Raw genomic sequence first — 23795 nt, forward strand, 5'->3', positions numbered from 1 at the left:
TTGTTACCTGTGCAAAAAAAACTGACATTTTCTGCATTTAAAAGACATTTTCGCCCTTGAAACTTAAAAATCGATTTTCTCAAAAACTATAAGGTCTTTTTAAAAAAAAAAATTTCCTCTTATTCCCACTGATCTTCTTAATATACCCTGGGAATTTGGTGTTCCTAAACTTTAAGCAGGCTTTGCTATTAACCGTTAAAGTCGGCGGGTTTTTAAATGTTTATATTTTTCCTTTGAAACTTCAACATCGATTTTCTCAAAAACTATAAGGTCTTTTTGAAAAAAAAAATTTTCCTCTTATTCCTCCTGATCTCCTTAATATATTCTCCAAATTTGAGGCTCTTAGCATTTAAGGGGGCTTTGCTATTAACCCTTAAAGTCGGCGGCTTTTTTATATTATACGGAGCGTTACGGTTTAACGCGAAATTATGGTAGCGTTTAATGCGAAATTACGGCATGAACGAAACGCGAAATTACGCGTTGAAAATTACGCTTACGGTATTTTAATTTATGATTTTAATGGCAATTACGCTACCGTAATTTCGCATCGTAATCGCAAATTTCGCATGCGTAATTTTAGTAATGCGAAATTACGAAAATTTCAGCTCAACTCTAAGTAGGCTTCTTTTTACTCCTGGACACAAAAGAGTAAAATAAAGTAGTAAAGAGTAAAGTACCCAACTCCATCATTATGTGTTAGCCATAACAGATGTTCACTCTTCCTACTCCAGCATGGTATGCTAAGTGATGGAATTAGTGAAGTCATTTTATACCTTTGTAAAAAATGAGGAAGAGGCAGTTTTATAGTGTACTGGTTGAGGCAAGGGCACTACATTTAATGTAATACAGGGCTTTTCAACCCTGTCCTCAAGGCCCACCAACAGTGCATGTTTTGTGGCAATCCACAGAGGTAGTTTATCAGTTCTGCTGAGACACTAATTACCTCACAACATGTGAATGTTTGTGGTTTTCTGCAAAACCTGTACTGTTGGTGGTACTTGAGGGCAGGGTTTGGAAGCCTTGATGTAGGAGACCAAGGTTTGAATTCTAGCTGGAGCCAGTCCCAGTTAAAAGTTCTTGGGCCTTAGACTTGGGGTGACAGTGGAACAGTAGAGGTGACCAAGAGGACACCAGGGGAGCTCGAAGACTACAGGAGGCTTGAAGGAGCATCGGGTAAATAAAAGTCAACTTCCTGGGGTTCAAGTTTACTTTAACCAGTTCGGCCTATCTGGACGAGTTTCCTCGTCCAGATAGGCACTGCTACTTTCCCTGCGTGGTGCGCGCGATCGGGCGCGCGCACCCGCCGCTAGCCCCCCAATCAGTGAATGGGAATATAATTCCCAATCACCGATCTAACTTCTCCGCAGAAATACCGACGCTTTCTCTCCAGAGAGCGCGGTTTTTCTGCCCCCAGGAAACTTTTCCCCAGCACTTTAGTTCCTGGATGTGAGATCGTTCGCATCCAGGACTTTTTTCACTGTGGCCATCTTGTGGCCAAATAGTAAACTGCACCCACATACATTTTTGATTAAAAAAAATATATAATTTTACATTTAAAAATTAGCAGTTTCCCTACCACACCAAAAATTACCCACATACACTTTTTTATATATAAAAAAAAAAATACAATTAAAAAAAACAAACAAACATAAATAGTTACCCAAGGGTCTGAACTTTTTAATTATGCATGTCAAGAGAATATGTTATTATATTATTTAAAATTATAAGTTTATAAATAGGGATGGACGCAAATTGAAAAAATGCACCTTTATTTCTAAATGAAATATCGGCACCATAAATTGTGATAGGGACATCGTTTAAATGGTGTAAGAACCGGGACATATGGGCAAATAAAATACATGCGTTTTAATTATGGTAGCGTATATTAATTTCAAACTATAATGGCCAAAAACTGAGAAATAATGATTTTGTTTCAGTTTTTTTCTTATTCTTCCTGTTAAAATGCATTTACAGTAAAGTAGCTCTTAGCAAAATGTACCCCCCAAAGAAAGCCTAATTGGTGGCGGAAAAAACAAGATATAGATCAATTCATTGTGATAAGTAGCAATAAAGTTATAGGCGAATGAATGGGAGGTGAACGTTGCTCGGATGCATGAGATTTTCGGCACTGCGGCGCTGAACCGGTTAAGCAAAAATTCTCCTAATGTATAATGAAACACTATATTTATAAGTTGACCTATTGTCTGTTTTTTTTTTTTTATACTGTATTTGTACATAGTTGTGTTTTCTCATTACAAATATATTTAGTGAAGCACTTCCTGCTTTAAATCTGAAAAACAAAGTATTATGAAGACCTGCTGCTGTTTTTCCTGATGGTATTCCTGCCTCTCTGCCTGGTAATGTTTAGTGGGCAGCCTTTTGTGCATATATCCCATGGATTATTTTATGTATCTGAATTGATGTCGTCTCTCCCTTATATTCAGTAAAGCGATTATTTTCTCTGTGATAAAATGTGAATATTAATGGGTTCAAATAAATGAGGCAAAGGGCTCTTCTTTCTGCCTAGTACATAAATAACTAAGCTGTGTTCCTTTTTTTCTTTCTCTGTCTGAAAGAGTTAAATATTAGGTATGTAAGTGGCTGACTCAGTCCTGACTCGGACAGGAAGTGACTACAGCGTGACTTTCACTGATAAGAAATTCCAACTATAAAACACTTTCCTAGCAGAAAATGGCTTCTGAGAGTAAGAAAGAGATAAATAGGGGAATTTCTTATCAGTGAGGGTCACACTGTAGTCACTTCCTGGCTGAGTCAGGACTGAGTCAGCCACTTACATAGCTGATATTTAACTCTTTCAGGGAGAGAAAGAAAAAAAGAAACACAGCATAGTTATTTGTGTACTAGGCACTGTACATACCCATGTCTATCTCATCATTTCACATGTCACTTCTGGTATTCTTTAATGTATTATGTGTTTGCCATTTACTCCTTTTGCTTCAATTTTCTCTGAAAGGTTATCCTTTTGTAATTACTTGTTGAGGTGGACACAAACTGTAAACTGTACTTTTTCCATCTATTACTTCATAATCGGGGCTCTGCTGGCTCCATGTAACCCCTCTGTGCAGCTTTTATCGTCTGCCTTTGGCCTGATGTGAATAAGAACATTTGAAAGCAGCAGGCCAGGCACTCAAAAAGTGTCAGATGGAAAGTGATACCGAATATGCAGAGTACAGTATTTAACCTATTGTGAGGGGAAGAAAGACAAAGAGAAATCATTTTTCTTACTGGCTGGTCGTAATTGAAAATCTCTATTCATTCTCTGAATGTGCACTAAAAGGAGGTCTCTCATTGGTGCAGCTTTAGCGAATGGAGAAAAAGAGAGGTAGGGTGGCTGCAACCACCATACACAAACCATCCAACCGGGAACAGGGACTCCTTGTTCCTCATACAATAGGTATGCAAAGGATGTCCCGCTACACTGATGGTTTAGGTAAAAGTCCAATATTTGTCACATCTATGGACACACAGCATAAAAGCTCATGCGTATCAGAGTGAGCATGGCTCCTAAGACATAGCTTTAGCGATGGGAATCGTGACAAATTTTAATTGCCCAAGCTTACTGAAGATTGACGTAATAAATAGCACTCTCGCCTTGCAGCACTAGGTCCTCAATTTTGATCCTAGCTAGGGCACGGAGTTTGTATGCTGCACCGGTTTCCTCCGGCCACTCCAGTTTCCTCCCACATCATAAAAGCAAACCGATAACCCCCTAAATTGGCCCCAGACTTTGATGGACTTATCGCTATGGTAGGGATTAGATTGTGAGCTCCTCTGAGGGGCAGCTAGTGACAAGACATTATACTCTGTATAGCGCTGCAGACGATTCAGCAACATATAAATATTAATAATATAGATAGAATGTAGGTGCATTTTTGAAGGTCCCCATAGATCTAAGATGGCAGTCTCCCAACTTGGCTCTTTTTGGACATATGGCATGATGATTGATCGGTGTTGGAAGCAACTTCCAGGCACTCAATGTCAGAAAGTGGAACTGATGCTTGGAAACCATAGCTAATCACTGTTATCTTTCTGAATGATAAATGGTGCTGGCAGAGTCAGCAGCTCTTTCATCACCCACTCTCCCTTTCCTCCACAAAGACATTGATAGAATGCTTGGTGGAACCTAGAGCTGGTGTTGATGTGACAGTTGGCCACCAGAGATCTCGTAGGTCAAGCCTGCATTTCTGATTGCCTTTTGGAGCTATAGCTATAAATCCAGAGTTGCCTGTCTGGCAGTTCTGAGTAATGCTACATTGGCTGATGAATGTGGTCCTTAGTTATCCTTGTCCAGGGATACTGTCGTAAGTTAACATTGTAACTCAAGAATGTGGCTAAAATTCAATTCAGAAACTAGAGGGTTTTTTTGCATTGCAGTCTGTGGGCAACCATCATGGTTTACATTTTGAGTTAAAGTACCCCCTGAACCTGAAAATGTTAAACTTACTTTTTATTTTGATTCATGTGTGGTGCTGTGATATGTCACAGCACCATCCGCACCCTGAGGCCCCCTCTCTGCTTAGCCATAACCTCCAACTTTGAATATGGGCAGGGAGGAAGTGCCAGTTTCCCTCCTCTCCGTCCATCCCTAGGAACTATGGTCCTTAGATCATTCTACAGAATCCCACACAAGTCACAACTCTCCTGCGCTCTGTGCCATTACACACACTGATGTCGGGATCCATCGGCGGGGAATGAAGGTGGCATTCCTAGGGACAGACGAAGAGGGAGACTGTCACTTCCTCCCCACCCACATTCGACGTCTGAGATTGACTGAGTAGAGCATGGGCCACGGGGCTTTGGAAGGCGCGGATGGTGCTGTGGCATATGTCACAAAACCGCACATAAATCTGAATTGAAAGTAAGTTTAAAAAAATTCCAGTTCTGGGGAACTTTAATTGCAAAGCCCCTGAATGTAATGTAGTCAACAATTCGTTTTTCAAAAAGCTTTTTGCATAAACCTATGTTTTAAATGCAGCGGGGAGCACAATTGCAGCAGTTTTTAGCTCATTACCATTCCAATGCTTTAGTCTGTAATAGATTTTTTTTTCCCAAAATCAGTTGGTGAACTTTAGAAAGTCAATATAAGAGACTATTTGGTAATGATGCCACCTTCAGGGGCCTAGCAAATATCTCAGAAAAAGTGACCAAGGTGACCACCTAATAGACTGCAATGCATAAAAGTGAAATTTATTGAAACAAATTTCAATTTTGCTGAACTCAACTCGGAACCTGCTAATTCTCATTTCCTCTGTCAAGTTTCAACAGTTATCTCTATTTCCTTTTCGTATGTTAAGGAGGAACTTAATTTTATTTTATTTTTTTCGATATTCTGCACAAACCCTTTTAAAGAGTAACTGTCAGGCTGCAAAAGCTAATTTAAACCTCTATTCTCCTGTGTTAAACAGTTTAGAAGGAAGCCAAAAAGGCAATACTGCAGTTAAAAATCTCTCTTACTTTAGATGTTTGCTGACAGCAAGGCTCCGTATTCCCAGGCTCCTAAGGAGGACACAAGCCGAATAACAGATACTGCAAAGCATTCTGGGGCCCTCCCCTGGCTGCTAGTGAGGCTCAAGTTTCAACAGCATGTAACAGTCTAGCTCACAGCACTAATAAATCTCGGGCAGAGTACACTGCAGGAGTCCGCTATTGTTCCTAGCCACATGGCTAATTAATATTCACTGCACAGTAGTGTTATTCATTGCCAGCGTTTGTGAGAGTGGAATCATCAGGAAGCAGGCAGGACATGACAACACATTTGGCTTCATAGGAGACAGACAAACATGGAACCAGCCATGAGCTGTCAGGAGCATCATTCTCTGCAAATACTATATAAAAATTATGTGAGGTACAAACGTGGACAGTGAAATGCATATGTAATGTAAGTACAGCCAATCTTTAGCTACTGATATATGTGTTTATTTTCTCTGAGACCTTATACCTAACAGCTCCTCTTTAAAGTACCATACTTTTGATGAATTTTCATACCCGTTAAATATAATTAATATATGATTAATCTTTTTTGGGGGGATAAAGGGATTTTTTAAAATTGTATATGAATTTAGTTAGGTTTTTTTAGAGTGCTAAATTACAGTGAATTTCTGCAGAGCTACAGTAAATCTCTGAAAATAATCTACAATACTGTGTGTTTGAGAGATAACACCTTCAAGCCACCTTCATCATTATGTGGATTTAAAGAGTTTCTTACCAGAACCAGCATTTCAAGCTACCAGTATAATTATTCATTGGAGTGGCTTGTCCAAAAAATTAATCCAACTGCAATTAACAGAGATCTTTTTCCCTATTTCTGAAATAAATTATTCTCTTGGATTAGTAATAATAAAACACTATTAGAATTGGGGTATATCTTACTTCAAGGATTCTGTCTTGTTCAAGTCCATGAATATTTATTTATTTTGTATTCACAGACCACTACGCTGATCGGACTCCTGAAAACTGCGCGGCTGCTTCGCTTGGTACGAGTGGCCAGAAAATTGGACAGATATTCAGAATATGGTGCTGCTGTCCTTATGCTGCTAATGTGTATTTTTGCATTGATTGCTCATTGGCTTGCTTGCATCTGGTATGCGATTGGCAATGTGGAACGGCCCTACCTGATTCACAAAATTAGCTGGTTGGATGCTCTAGGGGATCAAATTAAGAAACCGTACAATTACAGTGACCCCAGCTCGGGACCGTCTATCAAGGATAAATATGTCACAGCACTTTATTTCACCTTCAGCAGTCTGACAAGCGTGGGCTTCGGAAATGTATCTCCCAATACCAACTCTGAAAAAGTTTTCTCCATTTGTGTTATGTTGATTGGCTGTAAGTAGAACCTGCATGAGTTAAAACCTTATTTTGCAGCATAAGTTGTATAGTCAAACTTGTTAAATTACAATGACTAGGTCTCTCATATTGGTAAGTGATACAGTAATTAAGTCCTAAAGTTCATTATGAAGACATGTTACCTGGGCCATTTAGCAGTAAAACTGATCTCTTTCTAGTTACTAAAATTGACAGTGACACCTTGAGATCAAGTTCTAAAATAAAAATTTGTTTCTAATATTTTATTTGCTGACTTAAAAAAAAACAAAAAACTATGTAGTACTAAAATGAAAAGTACAGCAGTGCCTTCTTAACATAGCAATTCACTTTATCTCCTAAATTTTCTAAGTAGATAATTTTTCATCTTCTGTTTAAAATAATGTTTTAGCACTCTACAATTGAAAAGTACCAAAAAGTTGGTGAAAAAAAGTACTGTAGTGTCAAATTTGTTCTGCATATCTTCTTTCTTGCTAGTGGATTGAAGGGCATTTTTTTCGATTAGGTGTAAAATTATTCCCTAGGAGACAGCTGACAGTAGTAGAACAAATTAATTGAATAATAGCCAGTGTTAACATGTCTCACTTCTGCCACAGATCCAACAAAAAAAGGCATTTAGTCTGTATTTAAGAACACTGGCGTAATGGAAGATGATGCAAATTGTTAGTTTACATTAATTTGGCCATCTTGTGTATCCAGAACCATTGTGGACATACAGTGGAGTTGATGCAGAATTCTTTGGTTTTTTTAGGAGTTTGCTGACTTCACTTCATCTTATGACTTAAAATCTCCAGCCACAAGAATGTTTTTGTTTTCTGTTAATTTAGCACCAAATAAGACAGTTAAATGAATGAATATGTATGAATCGTGCATAAATGATCTCATCTGGCATTCTCAAATGATGCATGACACTGCTGCTTCCCATGCATACCGTAGAGTACCTGAAATGGTTCTTAATGGATCAAAATGAATATGCCCAAAGGCAGCTAAACGCAACTCTCTTAAATCATTCTAGTTTTTTTCAATTGACATGCTTTTCTTTTTTTATATATAATATTAAAACATCTGCTCCCTCTATCCCATCCAAACAGAAGGAAGTTCACCTTTCCCAGTAAACATCAGCCATATCTCTCCTATCCTGCCACCCCATCCTTGAGAAAGAAGGGAAGGTGGATGTGGAGCTATGTCATGGGCTGAGCTAGAATGTTTTATCTTCTGAACAAAAAGTCAAATTCCCTTTTTCCATTTTGGACGCTACCTAGGGGAATGTTTATTATGATCAAGAACCAGTTCAGCTTTACTATAAGGAACAGTTTAGGCTCCTACTGACAATGTTCTGCTCTGACCTGTTTATTTTCATGTTTACTAATTACATTCCCCTCCCTCCCGAAGTGATACCAATACCGCTTCTGCCCCACCCACTGGATCTGGGCATAACCACAAAGAAAGCGCTTTTTGACTAATGGATTTTTAAAGAACATTTAATGATGATTTTCGATGTTGCAGGTCTATTTGGAATTTATTGGCTGTAGTAGGCATATTTGACACTTTTGTATTTGTGAAAAAAGAAAAGAAATGGCACTTGTTCTAACTTCTGAGTACAAACTTTGGAATGCTGTGGGCTTCCACCAGGCAAAAAAAAAATGCTTAAAATGATTTTACGGGTTTGATATTACCTTTTTACTTACTATTTAGTGCTTTCTATTGCTAAAAACGTAAACATTATTGTGCTGTTTCTGCCACTCTCTGCTGCAATCCTGGCTTGTAATTAACAGTTTTAGGCAGTGTTTACAAACAAACTAACCAGCTTGTGATAGGCTCACATAAGCAGAGTGTGTGAGTGATACAGAGCCTGCAGGGGGCCTGCAGAGGGTGTGTATTGCTTCTATCCAATCACAAGCAGCCCTGCACATTCCACACATTCAAGTCTTAGCCCGACAGAAGGAAACAGATTAGACCATATAACAGAGATAACACAGCCACTGTGCAATTAGGAAAGGCTGCATTAAGCCAGAGCACATTAGAACAGGCAAAGGAACTTATAGGATAGAACTAAGGCTGAACATTTTGTTACAGAGTCTCTTTAAGATTAGATGTAAAGTTATTTCCTTAGAGAAAACTCAGAATAAAAGTTGCATAAGAGTTTCTGCCTTTTGTCTAAGTCAGGAAAGATCAGTACCTTGAAACTGTCATTTGCAATGGGATGAACGCAAGCAGATAAAGAATAAAGTCGATATGAAAGCAAAATTTAAAATTGATTTTTATCCTTGTCACCTTGGGCAGAGAACTAATTGCCATGAAAGGTTATGAAACCAGCCTAGAAATCAAGTAGAAACCGATTGGCTTCTGTGTTCCTGCTGCTGTAGAGTATTATGGACCTGCGATCAGATATCCAACCTTGATAATTGTAGCCTAAATGCAAGGGGGTGATCTATAATTCTCCCCAGCAAGACCTTTAAAGCAACGGCTAATTAGCTCTGTCAGGTTTATAAGGCCTTTAAGTCTCCGAAGGTATCTTGCTATGACTAATGATTTGGAAATAGGTTTCATTAGTGTAAATATCAGGAGAATATTACATGTTCCATCTCAAAAACTTGGCAGGAACGGCATGCAGGAAGGACGTTCTATGCTTGTTGACAAATATAAGCCGTTTTCTTCCTGTTCCTCTTTTATGTTCACTTAGTAAAGAAAAATTACAAGGAAAATTGGAAGGCATAGTCATTGTGCAGAAAACTGCATGGGGTTAAGATCTTTTATAGGTCGCGTCTAAGTGGTTCTTTGTCAGTGAGATAATTAGCAGATCCACCTGTAAGGCTAGGTTCACAGTGGGCATTGCGTTCCCCATAAAGCAGGAACAGGAAAGTCATGCTGCACATTATCTGCATGTTGCATACAGTGAAGCATAATGCCAATAAAAAGTATGCTTCACTGTCACTGTTAATATGCATGTTTTGCAGCAGCGTGCTGCATGCTCTGTTTGGGATGCCGCATGCCGTTATAGCGCTCTACACCACCTGCACTGTGAGCGTCGCACTGTGAACGTCGCAATGCTAATTCTATGGGCCATTCGCAGTGCGAGGTTACAATATAATACAATAACATTTGTAAAGTGCTTTTCTCCCATAGGACTCAACGTTAAAGTTGCGTTGTGCTAACTCACTGCTTTCAGTGCGTTACCTCTTAATGCAGACACGTTGTGACTTTAGCGTCGCATTAAAACGCACAGTCTCACTGTGAACACAGCCTAAAGTTTAACAATATCTCCTTGGAGAAAAGTTAATAGGATATAGGCCATTGTGTACTAAACATATTAAAACATTCCTTAACATTTTTAAAATGCTATATATCGCCTTATAATTATCGTAAATATCATAAATGCCTTCCTAGGTGGCATGCAAATGAATACATTTAAAAAAGTATTTAGATTCTAGTTTTCAGTACACTTAAAGGAGTCATCAGGGAAATTCTAATAAAATAAGTGCTACTTACCGGGGGCTTCCTCCAGCCCCAAGCTCCCAGCACGTTCCTCGCCACAGCTCTCCCCACAGCCACTCGCCACATCTCCATCCCGGTCCCCGGCGATGACGTCAGGGCAACCTCCAGGTCAGCCTGTACTGCGCCTGCACGAACGGCGCTGTCAATCACCGCCACGTGGGCCAGAGCGGACTGTGCAGGCGCAGAACTTCTGTGCCTGTGCAGTCCACTCCGGCCCACGTGGCGGTGATTGACAGCGCCGCTCACGCAGGCGCAGTACAGGCCAACCTGGAGGTCACCCTGATGTCATCACTAGGGCCCGGGACGGAGCTGCGGCGAACGGTTGCGGGGAGAGCTGCGGCAAGGGACTTGCTGGGAGCTTGGGGCTGGAGGAAGCCCCCGTTAAGTAGCACTTATTTTATTAGAATTTCCCTGATGACTCCTTTAAAATAGGATTTCACATTTTATATACAGTAAACTGTACTCCAGCCATGATTTTCTCCATTTTATTGTGACTCCATTATTATTAGAGAAACTGTGGGCCTGATCCAATTCACTTTATCCTAAGTTTTCTCCTTGGTGATATTTTTACATCTTATCATTAAAATGCATTTTAAGCCACCGTAAGCAAGAAAATACTGTACTAAAAAAAAAATTTGATGTCACTTACTTTTTGGTACTTTTCAGTTGCTGTGTGCTGAAAACCTGTTTTAAACAGAGCATAAAAAGTTTGTCCTAGGAGGAAACTTAGGAGAAAAAGTTGGATCGGGCTTTAAGTCACATTGGTGGACCAACTGCAAGTATCAGTAGGCAGAATGGGACAGAAATCAGAAAACCGATTATCTACTGTAAAAATACAAATACATTTTGGTAAAAAAATTTTGGTTACCGTATGCCTATCTTTAACTTTTTCCTGAAGATCAGCTCATAGAGGTCTACAGTCAGTAGTATTTAACCTTCCTGCCGGTAAGCCCGAGCCGCGCAGGAGGCTATCTCAGCTTCTGGTGGGGCGATTCGCCCCATTTGAAGTGCTGTGCGCGCAGCTAGCACTTTGCTAGCCGCGCACACAGCTTGATCGCCGCCGCTCTGCGGCGATCGCCCGCACGCAGCGGCGGAAGAGGGTCCCCCCGCCAGAGCCCTGCGCTGCCCGGACCAATGAGTTCCAGACAGCCCCATGGGCTGGATCGGAGGCGTCTGACGTCAGGACAGCGGCTGATGTCCATGACGTCTTACCGATCGTGGGGAGAAGCCAAACAGGGGAACGCATTATATACGCGTTCCCCTGTTTGCTATTTATGCCGGCGATGATCGCACTAGAGGGACACATGCGCCCTCTAGTGGTGTTTCATGTAGCTACCACTCTGGTAGCTTTACATGAAACAAAAAAAATTTTATTTTTTTTTTAAAAACGGATTTCTGCCTATTTGGCAGAAAAAATCAGCCGCCAGGAGGGTTAATCCAATTTGTGGTCTTCAAAAAATTTACTTTATTTTATTTAAAATGGTTTTAGAAATGTGGCTTGCTTTCCCTCTATATTTGCTCAATGTCTACATTTTCGTGTTTGCTTATGTCTATTTATACCGATGCTACCTTCTCACTCAGTGTCATTTTTTATTTCTTTTCAATACAGCTTTAATGTATGCAAGTATTTTTGGAAATGTATCTGCAATAATCCAAAGATTATATTCAGGAACGGCGCGGTACCATATGCAGATGCTGCGAGTGAAGGAGTTTATAAGGTTTCACCAGATTCCAAACCCTTTACGTCAGAGGCTGGAGGAGTACTTTCAGCATGCCTGGACCTACACCAATGGCATTGACATGAATATGGTATGCTGCTACTCTGCCTAAAGATACATTACGATAAAAGTTGTATATGAGATCAGGAGGTTATATTTTTTTATGTTTGCAATTAGCTAATCAAATATCATTATGCATGAATTTCGTTTGATAAGGAGAGTGCTTTTCATCAGTTATATTAATGTCAAATTGCTCAATTGTTCGAGAGTTAATACATTGTACATTATATTGGGCATTATTCAATAGGCATATATATTTGGGCTAGTCATTATGTGAGTAGTTACATGGTGTTGATTTTAACTAATACGTAGCTTGCCATTTGCATGAAATTGAACTTTAATTAAAAAAAAAAACTTTTCCCAGTTATGCTGCAGTCTAATCAAAATCACTGCAAAGAGGAACTTAACCCCAAAAAATAGTAGTAGGGGGGAAAAAATTAATATATTCCAAAGTGAGAAGTTGACATCACACTGTGGGAGGGTCTTCACTACAATATCTGGCATACAAACGCCCCTGTTGATATATTCGAAAAATGGTAAAGATTTTTCTATGGGAAAGATGTATTGGCTACTGATAGTGATGCATTTCAATCTTGGATTAAATTTCCTCTTTAAAGGCAGGGTATTTTTTTTTTTCATTTGTTTTGTTTTTTACTTTGTGTACATTCTTTTTTTTTTTTTTTTTAATTCTTTTTATTAACATAAAATATAAATACAATCCAACATGACTTATAAATCTCGAGAAAATACAGTCATTTACATTTAGGTATTTATCACATTGATGTCAATTGCAAGTAGTCATGAAGGTAGATCATGCAGGATTAAACATACAAGCAACGGGTTATTAGATCATATGGGATGTACATTCTTTATTTATTGAACCTGATTCATTAAGCCCCAGAAAACATATGTATGTACACTCCTTCAAAAGCAATATGCAGGGATCATCGGCTTTTAGCACTGACTTGAATTATGGATTTCTTCATTTTCATTTCTATAAATCTTAAAGTATAATGTTTTTGTAATTTATGTGAGTATAATAGGTCTCCACAGTAAAACTTTTTACTGCACAGACATTATCTTAATTCTGAAATCACCTTTTTTTTGCAATGCACCAGGAATTCTACTGCTTTTCTATGTGCCCCATGGTGTATTTATTTTTAAAATAGACTCTGGCAATGCAGTGCAAACCCTCTTGAACAGATTTTAGCATTTTTTTAACACACTTCTGCAAGGGCACATGTGCAGTAGCCCAGAATTTGGGTTCTGGTTTTAGGGCAGCATTTTACATTTATGAAAGTCTGTTGGACCTTTGCACCATTGTCAAATAAAATCTGTAAGTGCTCCAATCTATCAGCTCAGCCCACTTTTTATTTGATATATTTGATTTTAAACATACACTATACAGTGTTATACATTAATAATAAACAATTTAAAAATGTTTTATTTACAAAATGGCATATACAGTAAAATCTTGGCTATTTGGCACCTAAAGTGAAATGTAGATGCTGGATTCGTGTAGCTTCTGGTTGCTTAAGAATTGTGGCTAAAAACAGGCTTAACTAATGCTGTACTATACTTCATAGTATACCCAAACCATGAACTATGTATCAATGTTGTAATACAGCAAATAAAAACATATTGTTTATCTTTAAGCAACTGTTACAGTAGGAGAAGAAAGAATACTGGGTAGAAATTGCACCAGGACCATAAGGATCAGATGATGTAGCTGGACAGGATCAGGAGAAGTGGATGCTAGTTGCTAAAAAAGTTCCAAACAACTGAGATTTGTGTGTGAGTGGTGTGTGTGAGCGCACGCTGTTGTCAGCCCTGATTCAATTTATTTTTATCCAGAGTTTCTCCACAAAATAACTTTTCGGCACCTAGAAGAAAAAGAGAAGTTCCTAATAATAATAATAATAATAATAATAATAATAATAATAATAAACTAGTAAAAGTAATATCAAACTTACATTAATTATTCTCTTGCATGCTCGTAGTGTAAAATGAATTTTATTATATTTTATTATAAGGTGTGAAAAATTAAAGAGAAATAAGGGCCACGGATTTTCTTTAAAAAAAAATACTTTTTTTAATTGCAAGTGCCCAAAATATTGCAAATAAAAGTTTCACAGTTTCTTTGCTAAATCTGCACTTTCATCAGATAATAATTTTTGAGCGAAAGACAGAGTGACTTTACTGCTGCAGTAAATAAGTCTATCATATTAGGAGGGAAGCCCCTAGTCTTGTAACTAATAACTAGGTCTTGTTGTCCTCAATACAGCTATGCTAGCGTAACTGCATTGTAGTAAACCAAGCCCCTTTTTTGTACTTTCTAAGCCAAATTTACATTTATTTTTTTAAGCACTGAGCCTAAATAATAAAATAAATGTGCAACATCTCTATAGCCATGCAAAAGTTTCCTCCCTAGACTACATCCGTGTATTGCCATTCTCTATGCTATCACTATGTGAATTTTGGGAGATTTGATTGGTCTGTAGCTGTGGCCAGTCAGGCAGGAATTTTGACCACAAGTCAGGACCACTATAAAAAAAAAAAAAAGTAAGCAATAAATCTGACAGTGCTGTCCAGTTTTGGACTAGTCCTTCCCTCATGGGGGTTTCTAAATATTTATTGTATTCTTTTCAAAAGCATTCCCTGAACTGCAATTGCTAATTCTAACTGCCAAAATAGTGTGTAAGCGAGTAGGGAGGCTGGCTGTTATCTTACTATTTTGGCAGTTAGACTTAGCAACTGCTTTTCAGGAAATGCTTTTGAAAACAAAGAAAACCCTGAGAATCCCCCATGAGTCCAAAACCTGTCAGATCTTGCAGACTTTAACTGCTTACTTTTGTTCACTATAGTGGTCCTTTAACTGCCATTTTCCAAGGTCCACTGACAGGAGAAAGGTTAGGCGCTATTTTAAATGTCATTTTGTCTCCTTTTTCCCCTTTTTAGGACAGTTTCATGGGAGTTATCACTATGCAATGGTGACAATTAGCAGGCAAATTATGACTTTTTTTGGCTGTGGAGATGCCAGAAACCTGTGTAATAAGTGTTGCTAATAAGGAGAGATGAGTGGAGAATCCCCCTAACATGCAGACCTCTACTTACTCAGGAAAGATTAGAGTAGCAAGTGAATACCAGTAAAGTAGGTCAAAAGTTAATAACTAACACAACTGCCAATTAATTAGCACATAGGGACTTTTCTTTTCCAGAATGACTTCTGCTTCTCTGGTCAGTGGAATTTTTTGTGTTAAAAAAAATGTCACTAATTCCTATTAGTAAAATCACAGTCCTTTGTAGGACAGCGGAGATGGTGATAAATGTCTTCAGAAATAGATGACCACATTTTCTAGGCCTGTCAAATAGTGCATGATTTTTAAATAAGGTTTTAAATTATGCTAATTAGCCCCAAAAGCGAGTCAGCAGTTGGGATTAGCAAATCAAACTTACTCACTTAATGAGAACCTGAACTGAAAATTAAGTCAAAATAAACATACACATGTCATACTTACCTCCTGTGTCGTCCCCTCATCAATCCCTTTCTCCTCTCTTGCGTTTTTTGTCCAATGTGATCAATGGAATTCTCCATCCTCCATATTGAAAATGGCCATAACCGCTTCCAGGTCAGCACACTGTTAAACTGTAATATCGCCCACTTGAGCCATAGGCAAGCATGGACATTACCTTGCACGTTCAGTTGTAACTTACAGCAGCTGATATATAACTGACAGCAACTGGTATATATCAGTTCTGACAAAATATTGTCAGAACTGGAAGGGATCACTGTAAGAAGAAAATGGTGAGCTTCTAAGAGGAACTGACAGTGGGGGAAGTATATAATATTCATTTCCAGCTACATCATGTGTTTATTTTAAATAATTTTACTCAGTTCAGCTTCCCTTTAAGCAAAATTTACTGGTATAACATACTATAGGGGACTTCCACTAATGTTGGCTGCATGGTTCATTTACAATCATTCGGCGGCTTTTTCTAATCAATAAAATGATCAAATAATCTATGGCAAATCATTGAGTAATTGTGATCTCTTTGGGGAAGATTAGATCTACTTAAGATTGCCAAGATCATTTTAACACATTCAAGTAATTTTCTCACATCCTATTGTTTGTTTTCAAATTGATAAATAAATATATAATAAAATGTAAACATGTGGCCTGCAGAAGTGTCTGAAGCACAATCTGAAACAGAAAAAAAAATAACTCTGTAAAAGTATAAATATATTTAAAAAAAACATATGCTGAAACAGGCAGCCAGTATTTTTTAAAAAATATTAAATTCTATTCACCAACTAAATTAAAATGGTTAAGGATATGGTTCAGCTGATGTACGTTAGTTATATATTACATCACACATTTGCAGCACAACTGCTAAACAGCAGCCAAAGTGTAAATATGCCCTCAAAAATGTGTACATTACATTATTTAAGAATAGAATGAATGGCCATTAGGTAAACCATCTAAATTTACGGGGAAACAAATAAGGGACGGGATTCAGAAGTAAAACAAGCTCTAGATTCTTGGTACTATCTTGACATGTTGTAATCCAGAATCCACTTTATCAGAGCACGATATCAAAGGTAGGTATCAGTGAAAATACAGTATGTGCAGGTGTATGCCACCAAATGGAAGCGACCCATAGCAAACTGGGTACATATAGAGATGAGCCGAAATTTTCGAAATTTCGAACTGCTTTTATTACGAATGCGAAATTTAACATTACGACCCAAATTCGTAATTTCGTAATTAATTTTCAAATCGTAATTTACAATTTCGTAATCGAAATTTCACTCCCGTAATTACGAATTTCGTGTCTCCAACCGAAATTTTACTGTTTCAGGTTTGTAAGGGTTTCTATCCCTCTAGATGCCTAAAATGAATAGCACAGCCAGCCAGCCAGCCAGCCCTCCTCCTCCTCCTCCTCCTCCTCCTCCTCCTCCTCCTCCTCCTCCTCCTCCTCCTCCTCCTCCTCCTCCTCCTCCTCCTCCTCCTCCTCCTCCTCCTCCTCCTCCTCCTCCTCCTCCTCCTCCTCTCTCTCTCTCTCTCTCTCTCTCTCTCTCTCTCTCTCTCTCTCTCTCTCTCTCTCTCTCTCTCCTCCTCCTCCTCCTCCTCCTCCTCCTCCTCCTCCTCCTCCTCCTCCTCCTCCTCCTCCTCCTCCCTCTCTCTCTCTCTCTCTCTCTCTCTCTCTCTCTCTCTCTCTCTCTCTCTCTCTCTCTCTCTCTCTCTCTCTCTCTCTCTCTCTCTCTCTCTCTCTCTCTCTCTCTCTCTCTCTCTCTCTCTCTCTCTCTCTCTCTCTCTCTCTCTCTCTCTCTCTCTCCAGAGATCTGTAGTATTTCAAAACCATACTCACATTCATGACATGTCCAGGGATCAAACCCAGGCCAACCACATGGAAGACAGCTATGCTCACCACCATACCACCAAACACACACTAAATAGACTGCTAACCTAAATCTTACTTGTAGACAGTCATATGAGACACATGCTGGGTGCAGGCTTTGTGATTGGACCATGCGATAGAGTGAGGTGCAAAAATGAAATCATGCCTAGCAGAGGATGGTTTCACAGTGCTAAATGCTAGGCTGGCTGAGGTGCAATTGGTTAGTGTGTCTGGCTGGTAACAGCAAGGTTACAGGTTCAATTCCATCCAGGCATGTCTTTTCCTTTTGCGTTCAACAGTTGTCCAAACAGAGCCAACAGAGCCCCAGATAGCCATGTAGAGTTAGGTCACAGCTAGCCTGGCTGTGGTGCAATTGGTTAGTGCGTCTGGCTAGTAACAGTAAGGTTACAGGTTCGATTCCATCCAGGCATGTCTTTTCCTTTTGCGTTCAACAGTTGTCCAAACAGAGTCAACAGAGCCCCAGATAGCCATGTAGAGTTAGGTCACTGCTAGCCTGGCTGTGGTGCAATTGGTTAGTGCGTCTGGCTGGTAACAGCAAGGTTACAGGTTCGATTCCATCCAGGCATGTCTTTTCCTTTTGCGTTCAACAGTTGTCCAAACAGAGCCAACAGAGCCCCAGATAGCCATGTAGAGTTAGGTCACAGCTAGCCTGGCTGTGGTGCAATTGGTTAGTGCGTCTGGCTAGTAACAGCAAGGTTACAGGTTCGATTCCATCCAGGCATGTCTTTTCCTTTTGCGTTCAACAGTTGTCCAAACAGAGTCAACAGAGCCCCAGATAGCCATGTAGAGTTAGGTCACTGCTAGCCTGGCTGTGGTGCAATTGGTTAGTGTGTCTGGCTGGTAACAGCAAGGTTTGATTCCATCCAGGCATGTCTTTTCCTTTTGCGTGCGCGCGCGCTGCGCCATTGAACCCCATGGGGTATTTTGCGTGCGTAAAACTTTACGCATGCAAAACTTTGTGCTCGGTGTTTGGACAACTGTTGAACTCAAAAGGAAAAGACATGCCTGGATGGAATCGAACCTGTAACCTTGCTGTTACCAGCCAGACACACTAACCAATTGCACCACAGCCAGGCTAGCTGTGACCTAACTCTACATGGCTATCTGGGGCTCTGTTGGCTCTGTTTGGACAACTGTTGAACGCAAAAGGAAAAGACATGCCTGGATGGAATTGAACCTGTAACCTTGCTGTTACCAGCCAGACACACTAACCAATTGCACCACAGCCAGCCTAGCATTTAGCACTGTGAAACCATCCTCTGCTAGGCATGATTTCATTTTTGCACCTCACTCTATCGCATGGTCCAATCACAAAGCCCTGCACCCAGTATGTGTCTCATATGACTGTCTACAAGTAAGATTTAGGTTAGCAGTCTATTTAGTGTGTGTTTGGTGGTATGGTGGTGAGCATAGCTGTCTTCCATGTGGTTGGCCTGGGTTTGATCCCTGGACATGTCATGAATGTGAGTATGGTTTGAAATACTACAGATCTCTGGAGAGAGAGAGAGAGAGAGAGAGAGAGAGAGAGAGAGAGAGAGAGAGAGAGAGAGAGAGAGAGAGAGAGAGAGAGAGAGAGAGAGAGAGAGAGAGAGAGAGAGAGAGAGAGAGAGAGAGGAGGAGGAGGAGGAGGAGGAGGAGGAGGAGGAGGAGGAGGAGGAGGAGGAGGAGGAGGAGGAGGAGGAGGAGGAGGAGGAGGAGGAGGAGGAGGAGGAGGAGGAGGAGGAGGAGGAGGAGGAGGAGGAGGAGGAGGAGGAGGTGGCTGGCTGGCTGGCTGGCTGGCTGGCTGGCTGGCTGGCTGGCTGGCTGGCTGTGCTATTCATTTTAGGCATCTAGAGGGATAGAAACCCTTACAAACCTGAAACAGTAAAATTTCGGTTGGAGACACGAAATTCGTCATTACGGGAGTGAAATTTCGATTACGAAGGCATCTAGAGGGATAGAAAACTTTGCAAACTTTAAAATACTAAATTTCGTAATCGTAATTACGAAAATTTGCGTAATTTGCAAAAATTACGAAATTTCGATTACTGCTAAAATCGTAATTGTAGTAATTTCGCGAAATTTCGGAAATTCGTAATTAGGTCATTACGCTCATCCCTAGGTACATATAAGAGTCTAGAGAGGATACAAAGTATATAATTACGGCACAAAAGGTCAGATGATGTGTGTTTTCTGAGTGAGAGGGGCTTCCATTTGTTGCAAGTTTTGATATTGTTTTCAAGCTACATACATGTTTATAAATTTAGCAAAACAATTTGCATCAGTTCAGAGTTATTAACAGTTCACTGGTCATCCCTACTAGTTACTAATCACAGTGAGTAGCAATTAAAATATTGCAAATGGATTTGTGGAGTTTATAGTAAGAGCAAATTTGAGCAGGACAGCACAAGCATTGCAGGCAAATGCAAACTGGTGTTCAAAAAAAGGTCTACAGGGTCTACTGCATGTAGAAACTGAATCCAGTATAAACACAATTCTAATGTAAGATATAGAAGTGCTCAAAAATGTCTTAAAAAACTCAAAAGTATAAATCTCAAGTTTGGCGCTTTATAAATATAATAATAATAACTCCAAAAAACAATAGGTTGAAAACCAGAAAACCTTAATAACATTACACACAAGGAGAAAAAAATGCTTCATCAAGTCTATGCAACAATGTGCCCCTTTACTAAGTATTAGGCTGCTTACACACAGGGATGTTACAGGCGCACGTTAGTGCAGCCTGTAACGCTCCCCCAACGCACAAAAATGTAACACAAGTGGGCTGTTCACACTGCCCACGTTGCGTTACATGAAACGCTGCACGTTCTTCCGGAAGTGCAGCATGCTACGGCGTTACAGCGGCTTAAGATGCGTTAGACTGTTTGCACATGCGCAGTCATGTTGGGGAGGATCGGAGAGCGGCCAGGCACATGGCTAATTAATATTCACTGCACGTTGCGACGTGCAGTGTTTACTTCCTGGTGCGGCCGCTCTGTGTGGCGATTGGCCGGCGGGACCACGTGATGCCGCATGCGTCGAAGAGTACGCATCACGGACGCCAGAGTGAGCTGCACAACGCGGCTCACTCTGACGTCCACATCGCAGAGCACCAGGCCTTGCGTTAGGTGCACGTTATGCGACCTTAACGTAGCACCTAACGCAATGTCTTGGTGTGCAAGTAGCCTTAAATTAGAATGGGCATGGGAGGTTAAGGTGCTGGGGACAAGTTTGTGCTAAGCATTTGCTGATTGTTTCCCCATCCAGCTATATGCGGCTTTGTTTTCATCAAGTGTTTAAGCATTTATCCCCATTGATAATTTAAAATCCTAACCAATCTCCCTAACACCTAACCTTAATCAACCCTTTTTAACCCTCTAGCAGCCAATTTATTTAAAGGCTTGCAAGTGCTCCAGGCCAGATTATTTTAGCACACTTTCATGTCTTATTTGTTACATTTCCTCACTACTAATTTATGGTCACTTGTCACTAGGGGCACACTGTGAGACAGGAACAGAGAACTTCTGCTTCCAGTTTCTATATTTTCTGCTAGCAGAGAGACTTCAAAGCATGCCAAGAATTTCCAGCACAACGATTTCTGCCAGCTGAAGTCAAAAGCAATATACTTATCTCAAACGAGATGCTTCCTTTGAAGCTTCTAATGATGAATGAAATCCCCCTTACCTAATGCCTAACTTGAACCCTTTCTCTATGCCTGACCATGATCCATTATTACCTTTCTTCATTTGCAGCTTTGCGCTTGGCATTCAGCCCTCCAAAACTCTTCTTGGAGGAATAATTCCCAACCACCTCCCTAAAACCAACTTCTAAACCACCTATGTAGCCGAACGCCAGCACCCAATCCTCCCATGCCATTTTCAGTTGCACTCAGTCAAATACTTTCTGGGCCTTCTGCCAGAAAGGTAACTCATAAACTTGAATACTACCCTCAAATAAGAGTTCACATTTATGTCCAGGTAAAGAGGCTATGATATGAGAAGGGTATGAGAAAAGAGTGAGCAATAGATACTTCATGCATTGCTTATTTCAATGGAGATCATTACTGATCATCTGGTGGTTGTCAGCTAGACATTGTATCATCCAACTATTGACATTTAGTGTCCATGGAACGTTTTAGAATTTGAAGCATTGCCAGAAGCATGACAAAGAATCAGAATAGTTGAACATTATAGAATGTGTACCTTCAAAACACTTCAAGGCTTTGCTCTACATGTGTGTCAATGTAGCAGCTTCTGTTGATATATACAACTACTTAGAGCTTTGTAAATGTTTAATGTGCATGAAACAAAAAGCTATTCATGTGTTAAGTTTATGTTGTCAACTGAATGAAATGAGAATGAAAATAGTAGTTTAAATGTCATATTCAGTGTTCTGTAACAAATGGGAATACTTACAAAGTTAACATTTATCTTGTATGTGTATAATTTTAGAAAAATGTGTATGTTAAATTATGAATATTCTCGAAGGGCTTACTTGTAAGGAAGCATCTCTGGGTCTGGTAGGAGGCGTGTGCAGTGTTTGAATTACACTATCCTACAGGGACCTCCATCTTCTGAACGACAAACCCAAGAACACATAAATGCCCCCTGCATGCCTCTTTGAACATGGCCAGCTGTTGCTGATGATTACAGGTGGTGCTGAGAACCAGCAGGGGGTCGAGTCAGGTTTTTGGTAAGACACGACTGCTGTACTGAAAAATATGCATTCGTCGCAAGGTCCGGGTCTTACTTGGCAATGTGCTGGCCTTCTATTCCATACACTATGTCCACTCTGCTCAACATAATGACCTGGTTTCAGATCAATGTGCTTCTTTTATGCTTCAAATGAACTCAACATGGCCACTTACCAGGTCAGGTCCCCACCCCCACCTCAAGTTAATAGTGATCCCACTTATAAATATGTACACATCATACACACACCATATATATAGGTGTGTGTGTGTGTGTGTGTGTGTGTGTGTGTGTGTGTGTGTGTGTGTGTGTGTGTGTGTGTGTGTGTGTGTGTGTGTGTGTGTGTGTGTGTGCACATCATACAAATACTCACACCAACCATGCATGTACACACATCATACATACATACTCCATACATATAAATACATTGCATATACGGACACAGTTCTAACCTCCCAGTTATCTAGCCTGGAGTCTTTACACAGCTCCACATGTCTCTCCTCCTGCAGAGCTGATTGTCCTTAGGGAGGAGGTGGGAGCTGATGGAAGTTCCTCTCTCCTGAAGTCCTTTCTCAGCAGGGAATTGATGGAATAGCCAGAGGGTAGTCCTCAGGAGGGGTGAAGTGCATCAGGGACAGGCAGAGCCTGTTCTGGAGCCTTTCTGTTTAAGCATTCTGCAGCTTGCTTGCTTGGTGTCACCCTCTCTGCTGCTGATACATTGAATGCTCTCCAGGTGCTCTGCAGCAATGCAGACACACACACACACACACACACACACACACACACCACACACATGCATACACACACACTCTTGATGGAAAAATGTGTGTCATATGGGGCAAACAAAAATAATGTTCCATTCTATTTTAAAAGTATTGAGCTAACTTTAACCAAAACTCATTTAATATCTAAAACTAACCTTACCCTCACAAAACACCTGACCATAACCAAACTCTTAAGTCAGTACTTGGGCACTAGCTTACATTTTTGGTTAGTGTTAAGAAACACACCTACAAGACCGGAACCTATCAAAAACATAACCCTTTTCATTGCATAAGTCCAGTGTCTAACACTACCCAAACTTCCAATCAATGCCTAACATAAACCTAACTTTCTGCCAGTGTTGAACACTAAATAGCTCTCTTCCAGTGCCTAACCCAAAGCTAAACCTCAGTTAACACGTAACAAAAACCTACCTCTCACCTAGTTTCTACCACTAGCCTAATCCTCCACCAATACCTAACACTAACCTAAACGTCAGGCTTTTCCTAGCACTGATGTAACCTTTATCTACTGCCTAACTCCCTCTACTGAATTCTCTACTGAACCCTCAGTAGGTGCCATGTAATAACTTTGAACTAAAACCCCAAAAAACCCTGAGGCCGCCTTCAGACTACCGCCTTGTGACAGTGGTGTGGTGCGACTGCCAAAAACAGGCCTTCGGGGATGCTCACTTCCTGTTGGCCAATTGATGACATGCGTAGAAGTGTATTGCTAAAATACTCTTCCATGCATGAACAACGCAAAAAACTGTGGCGGGTTTTTTAAATACATGCGCATTGCCATAGACTTACATGGCTTCCGGTCT

The 23795-nt window shown here is 40.2% G+C and overlaps 1 protein-coding gene across 10 annotated transcripts in view; it reads left to right on the top strand.

Moving 5' to 3' along the window:
- KCNH7 (potassium voltage-gated channel subfamily H member 7) overlaps nt 1-23795 on the top strand; it is a 567276-nt gene that overhangs the window by 422836 nt on the left and 120645 nt on the right. For all 10 annotated transcript variants that reach the window (XM_068245637.1, XM_068245631.1, XM_068245632.1 and 7 more), the window contains 2 exons: nt 6447-6846; nt 11948-12147. In XM_068245637.1, coding sequence (XP_068101738.1) covers nt 6447-6846; nt 11948-12147 — 600 coding nt within the window. The remainder of the gene's footprint in view (nt 1-6446; nt 6847-11947; nt 12148-23795) is intronic.

This window comes from Hyperolius riggenbachi, chromosome 7 (assembly GCF_040937935.1).
Source record: "Hyperolius riggenbachi isolate aHypRig1 chromosome 7, aHypRig1.pri, whole genome shotgun sequence".
NCBI classification, from domain to species: Eukaryota; Metazoa; Chordata; class Amphibia; order Anura; family Hyperoliidae; genus Hyperolius; species Hyperolius riggenbachi.